Source organism: Pantherophis guttatus, chromosome 2, assembly GCF_059756535.1.
Source record: "Pantherophis guttatus breed Tessera chromosome 2, ASM5975653v1, whole genome shotgun sequence".
Lineage (NCBI taxonomy): Eukaryota > Metazoa > Chordata > Lepidosauria > Squamata > Colubridae > Pantherophis > Pantherophis guttatus.
In genome coordinates, this window is record NC_142064.1 from 155,407,927 (window position 1) to 155,431,672 (window position 23,746).

A 23,746-nucleotide genomic window follows, 5' to 3' on the forward strand; every position below is an offset into this window, starting at 1 on the left:
CAATTTAAAAATCATTACATTGATAGCCCAGCTTGGCGGAACAGCAGGGTCTTGAGGGCACAGCGAAATACACGGAGGTCGGAGATATTACGCATTTCCGGGGGCAGTTCATTCCACAGGGCAGGGGCTCCCACAGAGAAGGCCCTACTCCTGGGTGTCGCCAGCTGACATAACTTGGCTGATGGCACCCTGAGGAGACCCTCTCTGTGGGAGCGAACTGGCCAGTGGGAGGCTGTTGGTGGCAGAAGTCGGTCTCGAAGGTACCCAGGTCCTATGCCATGGAGCGCTTTAAAAGTGGTGACCAACACCTTGAATCGCACCCAGAAGACCACTGGGAGCCAATGCAGCTCGTGCAGGTGGGCACAATGGGTTGCGCCCATAACCACCCGCGCAGCCACATTCTGGACCAGCTGGGGCCTCCAAGTGCTGTTCAAGGGGAGCCCCATGTAGAGAGCATTACAATAGTCCAGCCGGGAGGTGACAAGGGTGTGAGTGACCATGCGCAAGGCATCTCGGTCCAGAAAGGGCTGCAACTGGCGAATCAGGCGAACCTGATAAAAAGCCCCCCTGGCCACGGCCGTCATATGCTCTTCTAAAGACAGCCGAGCATCCAGGAGGACGCCCAGATTGTGAGCCCTCTCTGTGGGGGGCAGAGATTCACCCCCAATAGTCAGCGATGGCACCAGCTGACTATATCGGGACGCCGGAAGCCACAGCCACTCGGTCTTGGAAGGGTTGAGTCTGAGCCTATTTCTCCCTATCCAGACCTGCACGACCTCCAGGCAGCGAGACATCACATCAAGGGCATCATTGGGGTGGTCTGGGGTGGAGATGTACAGCTGAGTGTCATCAGCGTACTGATGGACTCTCACCCCAAAACCACGGATGATCTCACCCAGCGGCTTCACAAAAATGTTGAACAGAAGGGGCAAGAGGACCGACCCTTGCAGCACTCCCTATGCGAGGCGCCTCGAGGTCGACCTCTGCCCCCCTGCCAACACAAACTGCGAATGGTCAGAGAGGAAGGAGGAGAACCACCGCAGAACAGTGCCCCCTATTCCGAACCCCCTCAACTGTTGCAGCATGATACCATGGTCGATGGTATCAAAAGCCGCTGAGAGATCTAATAGGACCAGGACAGAGGAGCAACCCCTGTCCCGAGCCCTCTAGAGATCATCCACCAACGCGACCAATGCCGTTTCTGTGCTGTACCCCTGCCTGAAGCCCGACTAGTACAGGTCCAGATAGATAGCTTCAGCCAGGTGCTTGCTAGGAGTTGGGGAGTTAGTGAAGTAGAAGGAAAATGATATTAGAGTTTGAAATCTTCATGCACCCCAGCACTTGTTTCAAAACTATAGGAAGATTATAAACTATAAAACAGAAGGTATTGCTTAAGACACATGCTTACATCTTATTTATAATTTTACAATTAATGCAGTAATTTTCGTAGTCAGATGTAGTGGGGAGGGTACTGAGTGACTCCCCAAGGGCCTCTGGGTAAACTTGTTTTGTTGGTGATAAGCGTTTTCTAGTTTGCTAAATTGCGTATGCAGTAATTGAGAGCTCTCCACTTCTCTTTGCAATAGAAATCCAGCTGGAACATGGCCTAACTTTGACCAAGAGTAAAGAGAGAGATCACCTCAACAACAAAATTGAAAATGTTCCAAAGAATATACCAAACAATAACCTGGGTCATCCTTTGCATCTGCCCGAGAACCAACCCCAAGATCCTGATGAAATTAAAAGACAGCAGGACTCTGGTCCAGGAGATTTAAAGCCTATACAAAACAAATTAACTGAAATTCCTCCTAAAAATCTTATGGCTCAAATAAACGATGATGAGAAAATTGTACAACACCAAGCTAATGCAAACCACAAAGAGGAGTTCGAGCCAGTCAGGAGTGATTCACAGATAGCTAGGCCTGATGGACCCCGCCAGGAAAAGCAAGCCAAGGCTGAAGTTTTGAAAGGGCAGGAGATTCAAGTGGCAGACAATGTTGAGAAAAGAAAGGAGGCTGTGAAAAGGGCTGAAAGCCAAAGAGAGATACCAGAGGTAGTCAACATCCATGGTGCTGAGGGAAAGATTCCTCATAGAGAGTCTGACAGCGAGTCCCTTGCCAAGGAGGTCAAAAAAGACTTCCATGACCCAGACATTCCACTTAAACCAAAAATTGTTAATAACATACCTGAGAAATTAGAGGTCCAGGAAACTGTGAAAGGTAGGGAAATACCTTTGGACCAGGTTGACAGATTACAGGGCCAGGGGGCCAAGAATAAAGAGAGGACGGCCACTGGAGCCCATCATCCACAGCTGAGTAATGCCAATGATCAAGGGCATGATTCAAAGAGAGAGCAAAGGATCCCAGAGAGCTTGCAAGAAGCTGACAGTGACCATATCTTACAGGCAGACATAGTTAGGCCTGAGTCCAGGGATTATGAAAAGGCCAAACCCAACAGAGACCTCAAGCTACAAGCAGACCTGGACCTGCGCCGCAAAAGGCGAGATCTGGAAGAAGAGGTGGGAGGTGTAATATTTGGACTTAACCCCGTCCCAGATGTGAAAGTCAATGACCTCCGTAGTGCATTAGACACTAGGTTCAATCAGGCAGCAGAAGGTGCCCAGCAAGCTCTTCACAGCCGACAGATTAAACAGATACCAGAGGGAGAAGAAGAGGCGTGAAAGTCTCCACACTCTGAGGAAATGTAGGAATCCACCAGCTGCTTAAAACTGTCTGTTACGCGGCTAACTGCCATCGGTATATAACCGTTGGCAGCCCAGGTCAACTGGCTCGATCTGAACTGAGCCCCAGTGACTGAACATTGTTCGCTCTGGAGGAAAGAGGAATTTCCATGCTGGCAGCCAATTTCATTCTTCAAAATGGTCTCTCCTCACGCTGCTGGTAGCTTGTGTGCAAAACCCAAATTCATCTATTTTCTGGGTTCTGAAAACGCTTTACGCTCGCCATCTTTCCAAAGAAGCATGTACGTTTTTATTCCTGCTCAGATACTTTTAATTGTTTAATTTCTGTGTCTAGGATTAGTCTGTTGACTTATCTGTTATTTTATCTCATTGGAAAATCCCTTTATTGGGTATGTGGACGTTATCCTCCCTTAAATTAATGTTTGGATTTTTGTGTTCTGCCATTTGCTAAATGGGTTGATTTGGCTTTTGGAAATGTTGCAAGAAGATGAAAGAAGCTCTGTAAACGTCTGAAAAGGGAGCATCTCTTCAAAGATAAATTCTTAATATGGACTCGATTGCTAACAAGTGCATTTTTACAACTTACAAACTGCTCTGATCTTCTTCAACCAGGTCCAGTATTAGCAATAATAAAAGTAACCTTTTTCCTTTCATTTTCATGAAAGGACTTTCATTTTTGGTTATCAAAATATAGGTCTGTTTTAAAAAAACATACCTGTCTCAAGTGCATTATGGAACCATACTGTGTATAAAAGCCTTGCAAGATGCTTGTTTAAATGAAATTATTTCAAGGGGACGCTATCAGACTAGGCCATCTACCTCTTTCCTCCGTTTTATGAGTGCATATAGGGTAACTTAAAGCTTGTCCGCCTACATCCCTTCCAGTTTTTTGGGAGACTCTAGTATGTGAAATTTGTTAGTCCTGTCTTAAGAGTTGGCAAGCTTTGACATTTTAACACAATTGATTTGTTCTAGGTGTCCTTAACCATCCCAAGGATTGTGTTAACAAATGATACAGCAAATTTAAGCTCTTGACATTTGATCATCACTAATATCCAAAGATATTTGGAATTTGGCTATAAATGGTTAACTATCAAAGTCAGTTATCAGTTTATGTTCTAGAACAAGAAGGGAAAAATAATAAAGCGGATATAGCGGATGCCTACAACATGAAATTGAGATGGGCTGCCGGGGGGGGGGGGGGGGGGGGAATGCCATTGCCGTATCTTTCCTGTCAAGTGTATTTGCTATATTTCCATTCAGGGAGACAGAAATGTGGCTGGTACCACTTGACTATTGCAAGGGGCATTTTTCCTTGTTACATTGTTCTAACTTTTCCTCAGGCATCTCATTGGTCTGTTTGACCATCATATTAAACTGTGATTTTAGGTGATTGTAATAAGCTACAAAGGGCCTTCATCGTACCTATAATTCTCCTCCCAAGCCTCCACCACCAAAGGCCACATGGTGTTTGGAAGCTTGAGCTTCTGTTTGGTCAATTAGTTTTCAAAAAAAATTATGGTCTTTGTGTATCAAACTATGGTTAGCGCTGTCATGGCTCAACAGAAACTAGATTTCAAACTCCTTGCAAGCCATATTTGAGAACAATATATGTGTGGTAGATTCATTATCATTGCACTAAACCAGGAATAGCCAAGCTGATCGTTTTAGTCATTTTGGACTACAAAACCCATACACTCAATCAGCATGACCAGTGATTAAAAATGTTATAGTCCCAAAAAAACTTGAAAGACATCAGCTTGTTTACTGCTGGGTTTAATTGTGACTGAGAGCAACATTTCCTAATCCAAAATCAACAAATGTTTTGCTATTCTCTGAGTTGGCTGGGCATCTTGGAATGAAAGAGGTGGAGTGGGGGGAGTTAGTTGGGGAAAGGCAGATTTAGTATGATATTCCACACAACCATTGAACAGTGCTGCCCAAAGCACAATTACGGTAGTTTGTGGTTGGATCTCTGTTACTTTAGTATATAAATATGATTTATTTTAAAAAAATTTGTAAATATCAGCCAAATTGCTTTAATGCGAAGGGCTGTGAATGCCCTGTCATGCTTTCTCTGGCCACAGTGTGACCATCTGCTATAATCGAAGGACCAAAGATACTTCTGGCATTCCTCCACAGAACGACTCAAGTTTTTAAAACAATCCATCTCCAAGCAATTACAAAAAAAGACACAAGACTGAAGGCGGCAGCCCTGGATTTCATCTGGAAACCTTCACTTGCTACCACAGCAAAATGTCCAATTTGCAGTGTTGTACAATGACCAGTCCCAGGGATTATGGCTAACCTGCACAAATCAATAAAAAAAAAAAAAAAACCTGAAGCATTTTACCAGCCTTTTTTTTTCCTTATTGGAAATAGTTGTTTACACAACACAGGACCAGCAAGACTGCTTAGTTGCAGACAATATACACGGTTGAGGAAATATCTGTTGATTTTGATGCACTTTCTAGCTTTTACACTCTGGTTTCATTTTGGATGCCATCAACAAAACTAGCTCGCTACTAGCTTCAAGTAATATTATTAATCACCCTCATGAAAACTACTGTACTTGTTCCCAGCCAGAGTACAATCCAATTATTTTCTAAGACATGGTCATAATGAACTGCCAGATTTGTAAAAGAAACTGATATATGATATTTAATACTTTCATAAACTTTTTTCCTACAAGGACAGTGTCCCCCTCCCCCTTTTCCCCTCAAATCAACTAATGTTGGTCCATTGGTTGCGACAGGAATTGACCAATGAACCAGCTTGTTGCCTGAACCTGACATTATAGGCCAAGAGTTACTGGCCCAAGATCAGCCAGCCGGTTTTCATGCCTAAAGCAGGACTATAATTCACAGTTTGCATCTTTCTAGCCTGGGGCCTTAATCACTAGACCAAACTGCTTCCATTTAATATTTTCACAAACATATATTAATACAAAGATAAACATTTGTGTTTTGTGACCAAAGTTGCATTCTAGAAATCCACCTAGTTGATATTTGTCTCTAGATCTGAGCAAAGTCCGACAAATCCCTTAGGAGTTTTAGAAACTCTGGAACCTTAACACGGAGGCCTAGCGTTCCTAGCCAACCAAGAGGTACAGCTCTGTCCCAATCTTCATATTATTACTATTCAGATTTTGAGCTGTTCCGTGGAACCTTGGCACATATACGCAAACACATTTTGGTCCTTAGGCAATTTCACTGATTAGATTTTTTCCCCAAAGCTTTAGTGAGGAAATTCATATTCTGAAGGGAAATCAAATATTCAAAGTTGCAAATATCAGGATTTTTTATATACCATAACTGGATATTTTTGGGTAAATGACCAATGACTGTTAGGGAGTTGGCCACTCTGGGCTTTCTTTGCCCCAGATTTTCAGGAACTGGAATTAACAGTATAAAGTAGCTTAAGCAAGATCTACAGAAGTATCTTATTTTATTCCTGTAAATAAGAAGGGAATTAGTAAATCCTCAGGGCAAAATTGGTACAAGTAGCTAATTTAACAGACATTCCACTGATAGGAAAAGGCCGCTGGTATATTAATGTCATATTTTACCAAAGGGAACCTGACATATTTGCTAATAGAAATTCTAACATAACAAAAATTTGAATTAAATGGTATTTATATATTTTCTGGCTTTATACTTCTCAGCCTTGAACTTTGCCTCTTGCCACTCTGAAAAATTATACTGCTCATCTCGTTTAAATTAAAACCCCGACACACTGAGTTTTACATTTAAGAAAAGTTTTCCAGAATGTGCTTACAGTACACACATGCATAAATTGAAAAGCCATTAGCTCTTGGCACATTGGGAAATATTCCATTTCTGGACCTCAATATAACGACAGATGGAAAAGTTCTTTATTCTTTGATGCTGAAAACAACTATAAATCCCAGATTTGCCATCGTTTCCATTTCAAGTCTTTACATTTTTTTTTGCCTGCAAAGAAAGATCAATTTTGTTAGAATAAATATTAACAATTATGTAAATATATTCATATCAATATATCCTGTAGCATAAGGCCAATGAGATTTTGAAATGGATCAGTTGTCTATCATTCTTATAACATTTAATATGCAAAGCAAATATGGTACAGGTAGTCCTTAACTTACAACCATTAATTTAATGATCATTCAAAGTTATAATGGCATTGAAAAAAAGTGACTTATGACCAGTTTTCACACTTAGAATCATTGCAGCATCCCCCCCAGTCATGTGATCAAAATTGGAGCGCTTGGCAACTGGCATGTATTTATGACAGTTGCAGTGTCCCGAGGTCATGTAACCTTCCAAGCTGGCTTCCGACAAGCAAAGTCAATGGGGGGAAAATCAGATTCACTTAACTGCAGTGATTTGCTTAACAATCATGGCAAAAAAAAAATGTTGTCAAATGGGGTGCAACTCACTTAAAACTGTTATGCTTAGCAATGGTGGTTGTAAGTCACAGACTACCTGTATATCTAAATACATAGGTTCTCTTAACTTCCATATTAAGTGGGATGATAAGCTTGTCCCAAAGAAAATCACACAGTTTTTTTTTACTCTAGTAGTTTCTTTTAGAAGTTTCTTTGGTCAAACTAAGATATTAACTAAATGAACAAAATCCCACAATAGCACCAGTAAATTTCAGATAAGTTCACATGTTTCAGTTGGGTAATGTGGTTTTCTAGCAGCAGGACTGATTAGCAGACCTCTTACCACCCCCTGAATTTCAAATACAGGTAGTCCTCCACTTACATTCACTTAGTGACTGTTTGAAGTTACAACGGCACTGAAAAAAGTAACTTTTGACTGTTTTTCACCTTTACGACCATTGCAGTATCCCCATAGTGATGTGATCAAAATCTGGATGCTTAGCAACTGACGTGTATTTATGACAATCGCAGTCTCCCAGGATCATGTGATCCCCTTTTGCGACTTTCTGACAAGCCAAGTCAATGGGGAAGCCAGGTTCACTTTACAACCGCGTAACTAACTTAACATCTGCAGCGATTCACTTAACAACTGTGGCAAGAAAGGTCATTAAATGGGTCAATTATGGTCATACTCCAAGGACTATATGTATAAACAGGTGCTTTCTTACAAGTATGAAGTTTTGGACACACTGAAAAACACTACAGCCTAAAAGGTTGTAAAAATGTACAACAGACAAGAAAGAACAATTCAGTGTGGTAATCCTAAAAGAAAAGAAAAGTTCTAGCAGCTGCTGATGTCATTTACTACTGAACTTCCTTTCAATTTGTAGGTGCTATAAATTCTTTGCAGCAAGAGTGAAATAAGGGGGAGGGGGGAATGGAGAGAACTTTAATGTCCTATGCCTGTAAACTAGGATTGTTTCCACGATTTCTTGATCAGCATTCTACATTTCCAGCTACCAAAAATAGAAAAGAGGACAACAGCACATGTTTTATTGTGTATTTACTGTATATACCTCTTTATTTACAGCATGTTTTGCTCCTAACCGGGTCCCAAATGAAAAGTTAACCATGTGAAATGAAAAAAAAAAATGCAAAAAACTCACAGCCTCTGTGAAGCAATCCATCAGCATTGCAAATTCCTTGGCACACACATCCTTTTTCAAGTTTCCATGTTCGGTAGTATTGGAAGCAATACATTTGCCATAAACTGAGGCCTGCAAATATCAGCTCTAATTAGATGCAGACTGCAAGGCACATTAAAACTCTGGTAAGCCCTAAGCAAGTTTTATCTTTGTAGGCCTTTACTGCAGTAATGATTCAGGTGCTTAAGAATACAAAGGTATAACCAGAGACCTACAGTATATTCTTCAGTAAGTCACAAGGAGTTAGTCAAGTAAGTACATACGTAATAAATATCTCAATTTTAGGATATATGGAATTTTATTTTACTGTTACTTTTCACATGTCCTGGTTTTGCAGTTTTTTGTTTGTAGCTTAAAATATTTTCACAAACAACAAAAGTTTAGTAGACCCTAGGCACAGTGCTTATGAGATACCATGGACATAATAATGTACTATTCTGGTCTGGGTATGTATTTGGTTTTTCCAATTTGTTCCACTTCGGCTTTTAAGCCACCTAGAGATTTCTAATCTCTGCCAAACTTTACTCAAAGGAATAGGATTAACTCATACCATTCTGTCTTATTCAGACCTTACAAGACAATTCACCCTGATAGGAAGATCTGTTCCCCAGCACAGCAAAGGCAAATTGTGCAGTGCTCTCCCTTTAAAAAAAGGGAATACATACAAATACATGCTTGCATGCAAGAGTTCAGAAAGGGACAGGATCCTGAACAGACAGCAGTCACACCTTGAAAGACCAACTTTCCCTCCTCCCTCTCCCTCTCCCTCTCTCTCTCTCTTTTTTTTTTTCTTTTTCTTTCTGACATTTATTTATTTACTTCCTTACTTTTGGAACTTATTATATGGCTGCTTCACATAATGACTTTAGGCAGCTCACAATCCATAAAAACACTGATAAAACAAAAGTACCCTTCCCTTTAGGTTCCAGACCAAACAGCCTCCCAATTCAACCCCATCTTGGTCCAATTGTCACAGCAACGTCTGGAAGACTAAAAGGGTAGGAATATAGGCGGCTATTCCAATGTAGTGGCCAGAGGTGTACCTTTGAGGGCCCATCAACTGACATTTAAGGGAGAGAATCTCGAGTGGATCTATCTATCTATCTATCTATCTATCTATCTATCTATCTATCTATCTATCTATCCTAGTAGGATGGGCAGAGAGGGGCAGTTCTTCCAATAATCCAGCTTTGGGCCATATACAGTGTATTAAAGATGATGGTAACCAGCACTTTAAATTGCATCCAGAGAGTAACTGGGAGCTACTGCAGCTTACGCAACTGTGGTGTTAATCAGGTGCAGGGCCCATATAAAGTGTGTTGCAGTAATCCAAATGGGAAGTGACTAAGGTATGAGTGGGTGCAATTGGTGCACAAGATTAATTTGTGTAAAGTCCTCCCCTCCAGCACAGCTGGAGCAGAGTCACCTGCTTTTCAGGAGGGCCTTAAATGTTACCCCATCCAGAGTCAGAAATGTCAACTCTCTGGTCCAGTGGGGGCAGTGGGGAGGAACACAAAGACCCACAACCCTTCTGTCTTGCTAGGGTTGAATTGCAGTCAGCTCCTCCCCATCCAGGACCTTATAGCTTCTAGGGCACTGAGCCACCCTTTAAACAGCCTCACTTGCCTAGCATGGAAGAGAAGTAGAATTGAGTATGAACAGCATACTGATGATCCCAAATCCCATGCAGCTTAGATCTATAATTCAATGTTTTTCAAACTTGTCAACAAACATTCTCTTTTATTAGTTAAACTTGTCAAATTTTAACATGTGTAGGCTTCAACTCCCACAAATTCCCAGACATTATGGGATATTCTGGGGCTCCATAGCTGGAGAATTCTGGGAGCTGAAGTCCACACATCTCAAAAGTTGAAAAGTTTGAAAAATACCTGGATGTTAAATCGGAGGCAATCGACACTCTTTACTTCCTTCCCGTCAGGAGCGCAACCCATCTAGCTTCCCTTTCCTATATTATTATTGCTGTTGTTGCTGTTGTTATTACTGATCATCATACAGTCAGCCAGATGTTCAGACTGGGTTTGGCATTTTTGTTTATCTATCGAGTCCTTACCAAGGACCTGGGATAGGCAAATTTGGATGTTTCACAGTGTTACAGGAAGTTATTATTATTGTTTATTATTATTTATTATTACCGTATTCTCTCTTTTATTCATTAAACATGAAACTCAGTCAACTGATTATTTAAATATTAAATATTATTCATTAAACATGAAACTCAGTCAACTGATTATTTAAATATGATTGACTGGTGCTAATGGTTGATACAGATTGCTGCCAGCGTCCTAGGTATCAACCAAGTATCTTCTTAAAATATATGATGCTCCGAGTAGCACAGTTTTTTGCAGTTCCGCTGGTGTTATTGCAATTAATTTTATTATTATTTACTTTTGTTCTTTAAACATGAAACTCAGTCAACTGAACATTCAAAAATGCATCACAAATACCATTGACTGGTGCTAATGGTTGATACGGGTTCCTGCCAGCGTCCTAGGTATCAACCAAGTACCTTCTTAAGATGTACGATGTTCCGACTAGCGCAGTTTTTTGCAGTTCCGCTGGTGTTATTGCAGGAAGCTGCAATTTGTTGATGTATCTTATAAAATTCTTGGATATGGTACCAAGTGCCCCGATGACAATGGGTATCACTGTTACATGTTTCTATTATTATTATTATTATTATTATTATTATTATTATTATTTATTAATCTTTAGTGAGATTCACAGCCTTTGAGGCTGGTTAATAGCTCAGCAGCTCAAGTCCTAACCAAGGACCTAGGAACTGTTAAGGTATCGTCGGAGGATGTAAGCTGTTCTGAGTAAGGTGGTTTTTTGTAGAGTCAAAATATTATTATTATTATTATTATATTATAAATATTATAATTATAATTATATTATTATTATATTATATTATATTATAATTATATTATATTATTATTATTATATTATAATTATTATAATTATTATTATTATTATTATGCCATCAAGCCATTTTCGAGTCCTAGCGACCACACAAGCAGATTTGCTCCAGGACGGCTTCCCCTAAATGCTGAGCGTGTGGATTGAGGCGACGGGGATGCCGCCCCTGCAATCTGCCCCTTCCCTACCTGCTCCCCACAACTCGCCAGCAGCTCAGGGAAGCGCTGCACCCTCGCTCGGACGCGCTCCCAGACTGCTCGACTGGACATATTCGGAAGAGTAAAAGCCAGCAGCCTCCCCAGTTATCGGCTGGGCGCGGCCATCACCCGGCTCGAAGCAGCTTCCTCGAAGCAGCGCTTTTTTAACCGGCCTTCGCCTTTCCACCATCGGCCTCCAGCCGGGCCTTAAACACGACCCCGCTTTCACAACTAAGGAAACGGCTCCACGCTCCCTCTCCCCTGATTGGGTCCCGTTCTGCGCCAGAAGCTTCCGATTGGACGAGAAATGGAAAGCCGCGGGTCTTGGCTCTCGCCGTTCGCTGGCGGCGTCTGATGACGACGGAGACAGCTGTTTGCCGAAGCACGTGATTGGCTGGATCGGGATAGGGTCGCCGTTCGATTGGAGTATCTGGCGTCCCAGGAGGCGGGGTGTTGAAGCATATGGCTGAACCCGGAAGTCACCATGGCGGCTGTCCCTTTGCGAGATCGGCTGAGTTTCTTGACTCGGGTTAGCGTGGATAATACGATACCTGCTTAGGGACGGGGCGTGTGGAGATTTAGAGTATTAATTTACCCTAAAATCTCTGCGGTAGGGTGGAGGTCAAGAAGGCAGATGAAGTTATGATGAAGGTTTTTTTTTCTAGAGATGTATTAGATGCTTCAGTTCTTTTGGTAGCTCGATACTTTGGCATTATAAGGCAGTGAAGAAAATAAATATGGATTATGGACTATTTTATCAGTGCAAGGTGTAGACGTGGAGCTTGTATGTTGCATGCTGCGCCATTGAAAAGGCTTGCAGAATCATTCTCTCCATGGAGGCTTGTTTCTTTGTTTTCAATAACATCAGGCCTTGATTTATTTGTAAAGCATTAAAACATATGATATATTTACTAATACTGAAATATTGCAGTCTATAAAGGGCTATGAGACCAGAAGCATATGTGAAGTGGGATAAAAAATAAAGACACCAATTGTTTTCATCCCAACATCAATACTTTACTTTTACAGATGCTATGCTATATGTCAGCGATACAATATTAGTGGCTTACAGCGCCACTTCTCTGGTTTATACTGCTACCAGAGAATTTAATTGAAATAAACATTTTTTGAAGAAGATGGATAAATTATACTAGCCAGATAATAAGTCCAGCAAGAGACTAGCCACAAGTGGTGATAGTAAAGTTCCACTTAGCAGTGCAAACATAGGATGACACCTGCTTGTAAAAAGAGGTGTTACCAGCTGCCTCAAAAATAACCAGTGATAACGTGAAGAGATGTCAGCCATTGTGCAGGGAAGTCACATTGTATTAGGTTAAGTTTGTTTGAAATGAAATAAGCATTTAAGCATTTGGAAGCAAAGATTTTTCTTCTGTCTGCATTTGGAGATGGGGTTTTTTTGCCCTTTTTGGGCAGAGAAAATACAGGCTTCATTCTTTTCTTATACCAACTAAAATTTATAAAATACATTTGTAAATATTGTAAAATATAAAATACTATTTTCTACTATCAGGGTATGCCATATTCTATTACAAAGAATGAACTCCGATAGTAATGCTTCCTTATTCGTGAAATGATACTATTAGGCTACCTGTGTTTTCTCATTGCTATGTCTCTCTGTATTGCCTCATAGTGCCGTTGATTGTAGATACTAACAATTACATATTAGGAAAAAGTGACTTTTTTTGCATATGTGTGTTCTTTTCTTCAGCTACCCACTCTAATCAAAGGCACCTCAGATGATGAAGTTCCATGCCCAGGTTATCTGCTTGAAGAGATTGCCAGTATCCTTTGATCTTTAGAACAGTTGGATGATCTGTATGTGATCTATTCATAAAATAATTTTAATTATACAGTACTCACTTTTGTTAATAGCAAAAATGTGTGGCTATAACAGAGCCTAATACATCTAATGTTCTGGAATCTTGCAACAGATTGGGAGACCAGCAGCTACATTTTTTCAGTTGCATTCCCCCATCTCCTTAATTCCATACCTATATACTAAAAACCCATTGTATTAAAAAAAATCTTATTGTAGCAATACAAGAAATGTAGGACTTGGAAGGCAGACTGGCACAAAAGTTTGAGTGATGCTTGTCTATCAGTTCCTTTATTTTGCTAACTCTTTAACATAAACTCCCAGAGATCTCCCATGAATCAACAGGAAGCAGTCACTGTCTTCTTGAATACCTCCTCAATCGTCTTCAGAGCAACTCATGCCATATCAAGCTAAAGGTAAAAAAGTGGCTTGAAAGAATGTGGCCAAAACTAGAGTTGCTCTTTGGAGTAGGCATCCTTAACTTTGAAACAAAAGCAAAGATTTATATTTTTAAATCTATTTTCACAATCCCAACTTAGCTTCTGCATTCTTAGGTGCTTAAGATCCTGCTCTATATGTGTACCCATGGCTCGTCACCTTTCCTTCTGCAGCTTAAGAGGAATTCTTCATTCATTCAGGAAGCCATAGGTAGGTCAGAGATTCCAACAAGAATAACTATGTCTTCCTAATAATAGTTATATAATGTTCGTTCAGCACCTATGTGATCTCTTTTACACAAACTGAAAAAAACTGCAGCAGGGTTAATGTTATTGTCATACATTACAACTGAAGGGTTTGATACTGAGAAAAGATAGGTTTGCCTAAGGCTAGTTAGTAAGTGTGGGTCAGAAAATGGCTCTTGATTCACAGATCAAATATAACTATTAGTTATATAACCATCAGGGAATAGGTCCCTCTGATCTCCTGGGTTAGGCATAGCAATAGCAATAGCTCTTAGACTTATATACCGCTTCATGGTGCTTTACAGCCCTCTCTAAGTGGTTTACAGAGTCAGCATATTTCCCCCAACACTCTGGGTTCTCATTTTACTGACCTCGGAAGGATGGAAGGCTGAGTCAACCTTGAGCCTTGTGAGATTCAATCTGCCAAATTGCTGGCAGCCTGTGATCAGCAGAAGTAGCCTGCAGTCCTACACTCTAAGCACTGCGCCACCACGGCATACATGGAAAAATTGACACTACACTAGAAGCAAATGGGAGAAAACAATTTTCCCCTCTCCAGATCTTGTCATCAGTAGTCCATGAGAAGAACAGAGCTGTCATTGTACTATCAGTTCTAAAGTATCTTTCCCTGCCAAGAAGACTGTTCCAATAAAATAAACATTTTAATTATTTTAATTTTTCAGATAAGTTGAAGGTGTTGCTCCTAGTGGACAACTTTGACTATAGATATCTCTCTTGCTCACTTTATTTCCTATGGCAGAGGGAAGAGGGAGGTGGTGGTGGATTGGCAACTATTTCTGGGTATTTTTCCCGTGCACATTTGCATGCATAAAACCTCATTATTCTACATCAATATGAAAGTCACAAGTGATCGTTATTATATAACTCTCTGTGATTGTGATACTTAGGAGCCATGGTGGCGCAGTGGTTAGAATGCAGTATTGCAGGCTAACTCTACCCACGACCAGGAGTTTGATCCTAATCGGCTCACGATTGACTCAACCTTCCATTCTTCAGTAAAATAAGGACCCAGATTGTTGGGGGCAATATGCTGACATTGTAAACCGCTTAGAGAGTGCTGTAAAGCATTATGAAATGGTAGATAAGTCCAAGTGCTATTGCTATTACTTTCTCTGTTGGGGGCATGTTTTGTACTAGGATTGTTGATATGGAACTTGTTGTATAAGATATTTTTTCACTGCTGCAAAACAGACTCAGCTGCTTTGGCTGATGCTGTTTTTAGGATTCTATAAGGAGTGAAACCTATGCAAAGCATGCATGGATTTTGCTCTTTTGCTGCCTCACCATCTCTCTCCTCTACCTTGTAGGATTCACAGGGCCTCCTGATCCACTCCATGGCAACAGCTTGTATCAGAAGGTGCGAATGACTGCACAGGTGAGTGACAAGACCCAATTATGAGATCTCGATACTCTCAAAGCCTACTATGTAGAAGGGCTTTCTGTATGACCGTTCATCACATTGCTCTTTGCTTGCCTTTCTCCTTGTAGGACCTGGCAGGCACTTTATTTTCAGATGTTCTGTTGCCTCAATGTGTTACTCAGCCACCTAAAGAGCTGCCTTCATCAGGTAAACCAATACTGCCAAGATAAAACCGTAATGCCTGTGAAGATCCCCTGTATTACCTTTTTCAGTTAAAAAATATGTGCAAAACCTGCGCATGCGCAGAGGGTAAAAAACACATTACTTCCTGGTTAAAACCAGGGCGGGTGGGTGGAGCCTCGCGCTGCCATCGCTACTGCTTCTCCGAACCACCTGCCACAATCGCTGCCGGATTGCCCAATCCGGTCCGAACCAGGAGCATTTCACCCCTGATGTACAATCTGGTGGTTATTTTCTGAGAGGAAGCAGTTCTCAAAATATCTGAGCCTTCTTATCTCAGTGGCAGTTTGTGACCATTTCTTTATTTGAATGAATAGAATGTCAATGGAGAGACAGTTTGGGGTAGTGGTTAAGGTGCTGGCCTAGAAACCAAGAGACTGTGAGTTCTAGTCCTGCCTTAGGCAAGAAAGATAGCTGGATGACTTTGGGCCAGTTCCTCTCTCTCGGCCCAACCAACCTCACAGGGTTGTTGTGGGGGAAATAGAAGGAGGAAGGAATATTAGATATGTTTGCTGCCTTATTTATAAAATAATGATGGTAGAATAAAAATAATTGCTGATAAAGTTATTTTAATATGATGCTGAGAAAGTGGAGAAAAGCATGTAAGCTGCCTGCAGCAGCACCATGCTGGATTCAGACTCCTCTTGTAAAGTTCCTTTCATGTCTCTCTTCCTAGGTATGGGAAATAGGTCTAGCCCCCATGGCTCCCTCGAAGGCTTTGGTTTTGAAAAGAACAGCTCTGGTAAGTGTTGGGTTCAAGAGCTGAGGGGACATGATTTTTACGATACCCGCAGCTCTTTTGGCAAGAACCTTCTGCCTGCCTGCCTCCTACCACATTTCCCTGAAAATAAGACCTCCCCCCAAAATAAGACCTCCCTGAAAATAAGATCTCCCAAAAAATAAGCCATCCTTGAAAATATTTAAACGCATGCGCAGCCAGTCCCCGCCATTTCCTCTGGTTAGGGTTAGAGAGACAGAGCTGGAAATCAAATAAGACAGCAAGAGGATCCCTGTCTCGCTTCACGGGCCCCAAAATAATAAGAACTCCCTGAAAATAAGGCCAAGCGCTTATTTCGGGGTTCAAAAAAATATAAGACAGGGTCTTATTTTCAGGGAAACACTGTAGTCTTCTGCTTCTTCCACCTTGCCTCCAGAACTTTGCTATTTATCATATTCAGAACCTTTCCTCTCCTGATTCCTAGCCGTATCCAGCAGTACTGATTGGGCTCAAAGCCACTCTGGGCACTAAAGCAAGTCGAGCTGTTCAGAAGAAATCAGTTGAAGAAATTGCCAGAGAAGAGACACTGTGGTTTCACCTGAAAATTTTGTAGTTGGGAAGGATAAATTTGTTTCGTTATGAAGCACAGAAATTTCAGCAGTTAACACATGCCAATGGAGATATAGCTACATAGGACATAATGTCAAGGCTAGAGAGGGGAACACCTGGAAAAAAACCCAGAAAAATTGGGGGGAGAGGGGGGATGGACAGACAGGTTTTTCCCCATTTTTTTCAGCTTTGGTAAAAAAATGGGGGAAAACCTGTTTTATCCCCAATTTTTCTGTTTTTTTCCAGCCCTTTTTATCTGTAGTCAAGGCCCTTCTTATTTTGGACTCTGTGGCTTAGCCCATCTCTTTTCTGAACAAATGGATATAAACTCATGCCCGTTAGAAGTTATTTTTTGTGTTTGGCATTTTTCTCCCCCATAGTTATTTCTCTAAATGTAACACAACAAACATTGAATTTGTATAAATGGTTTCCTTTTATGGCTTTTTCAGTATCCCCTGGCAAAAGTCTGCTGGCTACAATCCAGAAGGCAGCTGAGGTGGTTGCCAATGTGGTGCTTCCTGGTCAGGACCTCCCATGTCCCCCTCAGAGGGAGATGGCGGATAATGTCTATGAGCCAGTGATGGCACCTTCCTCTGGCAAAAGCCCCGCCTTACTCACTAAACCACCAGTAACCCTAGCCAAGAAGATGCGAGGTAGGAGGCATCTTCCATTCATCTTCCATTTAGATGTTAAACCTTGTTGTACATTGCTGTTTTTGAGAAAAAGAAAAGGTATATAGGTAGTCCTTGACTGAAGGCCACAATTGAGCCCCAAATTTCCATTGCTAAGCGAGACAGTTGTTAAGTGAGTTTTGCCCCGTTGTACGACCTTTCTTGCCACGGTTGTTAAGTAAATCTGGCTTCCTCATTGACTTTGCTTATCAGAAGGTCACAAAAGGTGATCACATGAATAAATATGAACCAGGTGCCAAGCGTCTGAATTTTGACCCTGTGACCATGGAGATTACTGCAACGGTCCCAAGTGTGAAAAATGGTCATAAGGTGTTTTTTTTTTCAGGGCCATTGTAACTTTGAATGGTCACTAAATGAACTGTTGTAAGTCAAGGACTACCTGTAGATAATTACCATAAGTGCAGAGAGAGGGGGGCATTTCATGGTCCATATACGTTCCCCACCTAAGTGCTCCTTGGCAAACCCCTAAGTCAACATCCACATATTTTCCAGTTTTTAGTGGTATAGTACTTTTAAACTAATTTCTTCGTATTTTGTTTGGGAGTTGAGGGTGATTTCAGCTGTTTTGGATTTTTTAAATGCCATAACTGTAGTCATAGGTTGTCTTGGACACAGGGGTTTTTCTGGCTGGCCCTGCCCACTTTCTGAGTAACACCCCGCTATCATTTGGTGGCCTTTTGCTCCTGAAGTACAGGAAATGTTGTTGAACATATTTCCTAAACTCAAACCAACCTTGAGGCACCAGTTAAGGTTGCCCGACTCCTTGTAGATTTTGAGGCAGAGCAAAACAGGTAGTCCTCGGCTTACGACCACAATTGAGCCGCAAATTTCTGTTATTAAGTGAAACATCTGTTAAACGAGTTTTGCCCCATTTTACATCCTTCCTTGCCACAGTTGTTAAGTGAATGACTGCAGCCAGTAAGTTAGTAACCCGGTTGTTAAGTGAATCTGGCTCCCCCCATTGATTTTGCTTGTCAGAAGGTCGTAAAATGTGATCACGTGACCTGGGACACAGAAACAGTCATAAATGTGTACCAGTTGCCAGGCCTCTGAATTTTGATCACATGATCATAGGGATGCTGCAAAGGTGATAACTACGAAAAACTGCCGTGAGTCGCATTTTTCAGCGCCGTTGTAATTTTGAACAGTTACTAAACGAACTGTTGTAAGTGGAGGACTGTCTGTAGTGACGAAGGAATGTCTTTCTTGGCTTTGGAAGAAGTCATTCAGTCCTATCACCCGGTTCCTTTGCAAATTCTCTCGCAGTGAACCATCAACCTGGGCAAGCAGGAGGTGGGTGGGAGGACCTGGACACAGGGCTCAGCTCCCAGAATTCCTTGCAAGAGAATAGTGACCCGAGCAGAACTTCAGAATCCGGCAGCAAAGCAAGCAGTGATAATCACTCCAGCGCCTTGGAGCCAGGCAGTGCTGCTGACAGGTAAGAGAAGCAGCTGGGGGAGCTAATGGCTGCGCCTAAGCCAAGGGGAAGATAGCCAAAAGAGAGGTGATTTTTTTGATTTGGACTGGGGAAGAATCTGGTACAGGTCTTCTCTTAACTACAGAGCTCGCTGGACAACTTTGGGCTAGTCATTATCTCTCAGCCCAGTACTCACTCGGGTGGTGGTATCAAAATGAAGGGAGACACCCCATCCCCCCTCCTTGAGAGCTTCCAGACAAAAAGCATGTTATGCAATTAATAAATACATGTTCACAATGCAGAGGTCGGTTGGAAAGTGGGATCTCTTGTGAGGCAGAGGAAGGGAAGGAAAAGAAGTTTCAAGGTTAATTTCTCCCCAATTGTTTTTAGGATGGAAGCTGAAAACCTGAATGATTGTCTTCAAGAAATGGGTCTAGTCACTGGATTAACCAGGGGCTCCAAAGTCTTCCTGACTCGTGAGGAAACCCAGCACTTCATCAAAGAGTAAGAACCCCACATGCTCTCCATGTCCCAAAATAGGGCTCATCCCTGTTCATTCCCACTTTTTCTGCACTCCTAGATAGTGTATGGCATCCATATACTTACCTTTATCTTTCAACGACTTTGTATCATGTTTTGTAAATTGTTGCAACTTAGTCCTTTTTGTCCAGGGCTAAGGCTGAAGCAGAAAATCCCAATGGACTCTGGCCTCTGTTTATTAGAAGTACAAATAGTCCTCAATTTATAACCACCATTGAGGCCAAAATTTATATTGCAAAAGTGAAACATTTGTTAAGTGAATTTTGCCCCATTTTACGACTTTTCTTGCCATATATGTTAAGTGAATCACTGCAGTTGTTAAATTAGTAACACGGTTGTTAAGTGAATCTGGTTTCCCCATTGACTTTGCTTGTCAGAAGGTCGCATAAGCTGATTGCATGACCCCAGGACACTGCAACCGTCATAAAAGCAAGTCAGTTGTCAAGCATCTGAATGTAAATCACGTGACCAGGGGGATGCCGCAAATGTCAGAAGTGTGAAAAATGGTCGTAAGTCATTTTTTTCAATGCCATTGTTAAGTTTGAATGGTCACTGAGCGAATTGTTATAAGTCGAGGACTACCTGTACAACAAATGAGTAACTTGCCATCTTGGCACTTCATAATGATATTCCACCTCACTTTGTCCTGCCTGATTTTCATATGAAGAGGATGAGAGAAGTTTCAACTGAATAGAGCGCACATCTCCTTCTGAAAGATCTCTGCTGGCTGTGTAAAACAGTCACAAACATTCCCCTTTTGCATAGGGTTGCTTGGAGATCTCCCGAGATCTTGGAAAAAGGGGCGGACCTTCTTCCTTGCCCCACCCCACAAAATTGTTTCCTTTTCTTCTCTCCCTTGTTGGGTTCTATGCTATCCCACTGCACAGGTGCGGACTGCTGAACTGTGAAGTCGTCTTGGCTTTGCTTAACCAAACTCTGAAGGACCCCAGTGAGTGCATCTGTATGGTGAGGAAACTCCTAGGAAACTATCTAACTCAGCAGGTTTCATTAAATCTACCTTCAGTTTGGCAGTTAAGCATCGTTTTCTGAAACTGCAGCCATAGAACTCCGTTTTTGGCAGCTGTCTCCTTTAGGGCTAACAGCAAGGGTAGGATTTCTTTCTTATCAATTTTATCAGTATACTCATACTAGTGTAATGTGGAACAACAGCTGCCTGGGCTTATTCATTTTTAGGGCAACACATTAGGAAAGGCTCAGGCTTGTGTTCCTCATAGCAAGCCTTTTAATATTATCACAACAGGTGGCAGCATCTGTCTGTCTTTAGCTGATTACTGAAAAGTTAAGCAATTAAGCTGATCTCAAAATTCAATACTTGACTGGTAGAGTGCGAAGGCTTGCAGGCTAGATTGAAGAAAAAAAATAAATAAATCTCAGAAGGCAGCAATGACCCCTCTCCCTTCTTCTGCCATTGTGGCTATGTACTTTTGGAACATACCAACCACTTGTCTCCCTAATCATGTGCCTTTTTTTCTTCCTTCCACAGAGGGCAATGTGTGCCATCTCTTCCCTTATGTGTTCTGACTTGCTCTCCCAGGATCATATCTTTGCTGTTACCCAGAAACACTTGCAGGAACTTAGTGAAGGGAACCCAGGCTGTGTAGCCAACAAAGCAACAAAGGTAACTCCTGTTTTACCACATGTATCCCGGCCCCCTAGGTCTAACACAACCCTGATGCGGCCCTCAATGAAATAGAGTTTGACATCCCTGGCATATAGCGTGTGATTGCGTGTGTGCACCTTTGTTTTGATTCTGCAGCTTTTCAGTGGGTAAGGAATTGAATAAAAAGCCAGTTTGGTCCAGGTATACTGGACCAGCTGCAGAAAAACCTTGCTTTAGGTGCAGAAGCCAACACGATAGCCTTAGACCAGACATACTCTCTTAGGTCTAGGAAGAAGATAAGGGCAAACCACTTTGGAAAAGGTTGCCAAAAAGAGCAAGAATTCACTCATCTAGCCACCAAAAATCTCAAGATTGACTTGAAGTCAAGGAAACAAAAAAAAACTGAATATCTTCTCTCTCTATTCATATTTAATATACTCAAGGAGACTTTGCTTTGGAGGTGCAAGCATCCTAAAGATAGTTTTGCTCTTATAGGTAATGCACATTTTAATAGAAGCAATAGCATTCACTACAAATGATGCTCTGAGTTTCAGACACACCCATACACACATGGCTAACGCATCACAGACAGTGCTTGCCTCTCAATTAGTAAAATGAGAGCACCTAGTGCTGTAGCTTTGTTGCAACTAAACAGGGATGGATTTCATAGTCCCTGGATGGGAGTCTACTGATACATGCACTTTCCAAGCTAGATACTCAAACTGAAAAGAAAATAATGTAGATCATGCTGTCCTAAAGGAATTCAGCCCTGCTTGTTGTTTGAAAGGACAGATTCTGAGGCTCAAATACTTGGGCCACCTAATGACAAGAGAGGAGTCATCGAAAAAGGTCCTGATTTTGGGAAAGACTGCAGGCAAAAGGAGGAGAGAATAGTAAAGGATGAGATGGTTAGATAGTGTCATGGATGCAATGAACATGAATTTGGGCAAACTCCAGGAGACAGGAGAGGACAGGGGAGTCTGGCGTGTTATGGGCCATGGGATTGCGTTATCAGACATGACTTAGCAACTGAACAACAACAACAAAAGACTATGCCGAGTGAAAATAAATCCAGTGTGGGAAAGTGTCCGTAAGTTCCTTGAATGTGGTTGCCTTCTTAAGTGTTAGGTGGAAACTCTTCTTACTACCATTGCCCTTGTTGTTCTTGTCAAGTTCTTTTTTTCTCTTCTATCCCACTTAAACAGATATTGCGTCAGTTTGAAGCCCTCTGCCAAAGCCATTCCATTTCCAAGAATCCACCGCCAGTTGCTGCCTCCTGTTTGTCTGCCAAGACCACCTTGGAGCATGCCGATGACCTGCTGACAAATACGGTGCCCTTCTCAGAAGATTCCTTCCTGAAGCCCATTAACCTGTCGCTGCAGCCTTCCCAAGCCCCTAAGCTCATCACGAGTAACATGTTCCAACCAGCAGGGCAGATGCCAGAGTCTCTGTCCTGTGGCCAATTGGATATCCTGCCACCTGATCTCAGCCAGCAGAGGGCAGAAGGCAGACTGCCAGACTCTGACCCCCAAGAAGAAAGGCCCCCAAGGGGTGATCCAGATGGCACCGTTTCTTTATTTGCTGGCATGGAACTAATCGCACCTTCAAGCATGGCACTAGCAGCATCTGGGCAGGGTTGTATATCTCCAGTGCCACAGACAGCATCTCTCTCTGGGAATACTAGGGATAGTGAGGACAACCAGCAACTCTCTGCATTTCCCTTCCTTCATGTATAGCACTCCCCTGATGCAATTTTAGTTGTGGGGAAACTGAGCAACAAACCAACTGTCTTTCTAGCTCTTTTCATCCTGGAATAGAGTGGGGAGAAAGGCCTTCTTGTAGGATAAGCAGTTGGTCTAGTGAGGGGCTGCTGTACAGTACAGTAGTTTTTCTGATCTTACCAGGAATCCTTATCCTTGACAGATCAGGAGGGGGAAAGGCTGGTTTCTTGTCATTCTATTCTGAAAAAGGTTAAGGTTGATATGTCCCACTAATTTATATTCTTACTGAATCATCCGTGAGAATGAGAGAAAAGACTTGAACCCTTGCTGCTGTCTCTTAAATGGGTTATTATTATTGAGTGGAGAATAAAGGCAATCATACGTTCTCCTGAAGAATTGGTTCTTATGAAAAATGCTACTCTCTTTCATTACTAAAATTGAGTTCCATTTTATATTATTTCTTCCTGCAGATTATGTTATTCAGGCTGCATCACCGCTCTTATCTCACTTCTTTCCCTTGACAGAGGCAGCTCCTCACTTGAGGTGTTAAGGCTGTCAAAATTCTTAAACCTGGAAAAAATTAAAATGAATTGGAAATGAACTGGAGGAGTTTGCCTACTCCCTACCATTTTCTGTTCCTTGTTCATCTCACCACAAAGTATGAAATAAAGCAAAATAGGGACAAAATATCGAGAGAAGCCCCATTTTCCTTCTCTGGGACTTTGTGACAGTTCCAGCCACTAAACAAGGGGACAATCTTTGTCAATGCTGTCATCCTTAGGCAACATAGCTAACTGAGGATAATTAGTTAATTCCTTTCAACCTTCACTCTATTGGCTAGCATTAGAGTGTTCACACAACATGCTAACACCTCTTGC

General features: G+C 41.8%; 3 protein-coding genes across 10 annotated transcripts in view; 2 read left to right on the forward strand and 1 right to left on the reverse strand.

Annotated features, from left to right (window-relative positions):
• Positions 1–5,048, forward strand: part of SLC38A10 (solute carrier family 38 member 10) — a 92,754-nt gene extending 87,706 nt beyond the window's left edge. For all 6 annotated transcript variants that reach the window (XM_034412768.3, XM_034412769.3, XM_034412771.3 and 3 more), the window contains one exon: positions 1,587–5,048. In XM_034412768.3, the coding sequence (XP_034268659.2) occupies positions 1,587–2,680 (1,094 nt within the window). In that variant the 3' untranslated portion in view covers positions 2,681–5,048. The remainder of the gene's footprint in view (positions 1–1,586) is intronic.
• Positions 5,049–11,630, reverse strand: NDUFAF8 (NADH:ubiquinone oxidoreductase complex assembly factor 8). The gene is made up of 3 exons (XM_034412772.3): positions 11,401–11,630; positions 8,237–8,347; positions 5,049–6,654 (listed from the first exon to the last, which is right to left on the reverse strand). The coding sequence occupies exons 1-3, from the start codon at positions 11,479–11,481 to the stop codon at positions 6,631–6,633; spliced, it is 216 nt and encodes a 71-aa protein (XP_034268663.1). The 5' UTR covers positions 11,482–11,630; the 3' UTR covers positions 5,049–6,630.
• Positions 11,631–11,788: 158 nt separating this feature from the next.
• On the forward strand, positions 11,789–23,469 carry TEPSIN (TEPSIN adaptor related protein complex 4 accessory protein). Of its 3 annotated transcripts, XM_034412773.2 has the most exons (13): positions 11,789–11,938; positions 13,139–13,211; positions 13,571–13,662; positions 13,801–13,894; positions 15,258–15,325; positions 15,439–15,517; positions 16,227–16,292; positions 17,327–17,530; positions 18,836–19,007; positions 19,377–19,490; positions 20,414–20,492; positions 21,031–21,165; positions 22,353–23,469. In XM_034412773.2, the coding sequence occupies exons 1-13, from the start codon at positions 11,894–11,896 to the stop codon at positions 22,881–22,883; spliced, it is 1,752 nt and encodes a 583-aa protein (XP_034268664.2). In that variant the 5' UTR covers positions 11,789–11,893; the 3' UTR covers positions 22,884–23,469. The 3 variants fall into 3 exon arrangements, with proteins under 3 accessions (XP_034268664.2, XP_034268666.2, XP_034268665.2); XM_034412775.2 differs by lacking the exon at positions 13,801–13,894 and having other exon boundaries at positions 11,866–11,938; positions 13,573–13,662; XM_034412774.3 differs by lacking the exon at positions 13,571–13,662 and having other exon boundaries at positions 11,877–11,938; positions 13,786–13,894.
• The last annotated feature ends 277 nt before the right edge of the window (positions 23,470–23,746 follow it).

Excerpts from the sequence above, each read along its gene's own strand:
- NDUFAF8 (XM_034412772.3), bottom strand. The coding sequence starts at position 11,481 with ATGTCCAGTCGAGCAGTCTGGGAGCGCGTCCGAGCGAGGGTGCAGCGC. Across the intron at positions 8,348-11,400 it reads TGGCGAGTTGTGGGGAGCAG|GCCTCAGTTTATGGCAAATG; the intron begins GTAGGGAAGGGG and ends TGATATTTGCAG. Across the intron at positions 6,655-8,236 it reads TGGATTGCTTCACAGAGGCT|GCAAAAAAAAATGTAAAGAC; the intron begins GTGAGTTTTTTG and ends CTTTCTTTGCAG.
- TEPSIN (XM_034412773.2), top strand. The coding sequence starts at position 11,894 with ATGGCGGCTGTCCCTTTGCGAGATCGGCTGAGTTTCTTGACTCGG. Across the intron at positions 11,939-13,138 it reads GGCTGAGTTTCTTGACTCGG|CTACCCACTCTAATCAAAGG; the intron begins GTTAGCGTGGAT and ends TCTTTTCTTCAG. Across the intron at positions 19,008-19,376 it reads CCAGGCAGTGCTGCTGACAG|GATGGAAGCTGAAAACCTGA; the intron begins GTAAGAGAAGCA and ends AATTGTTTTTAG.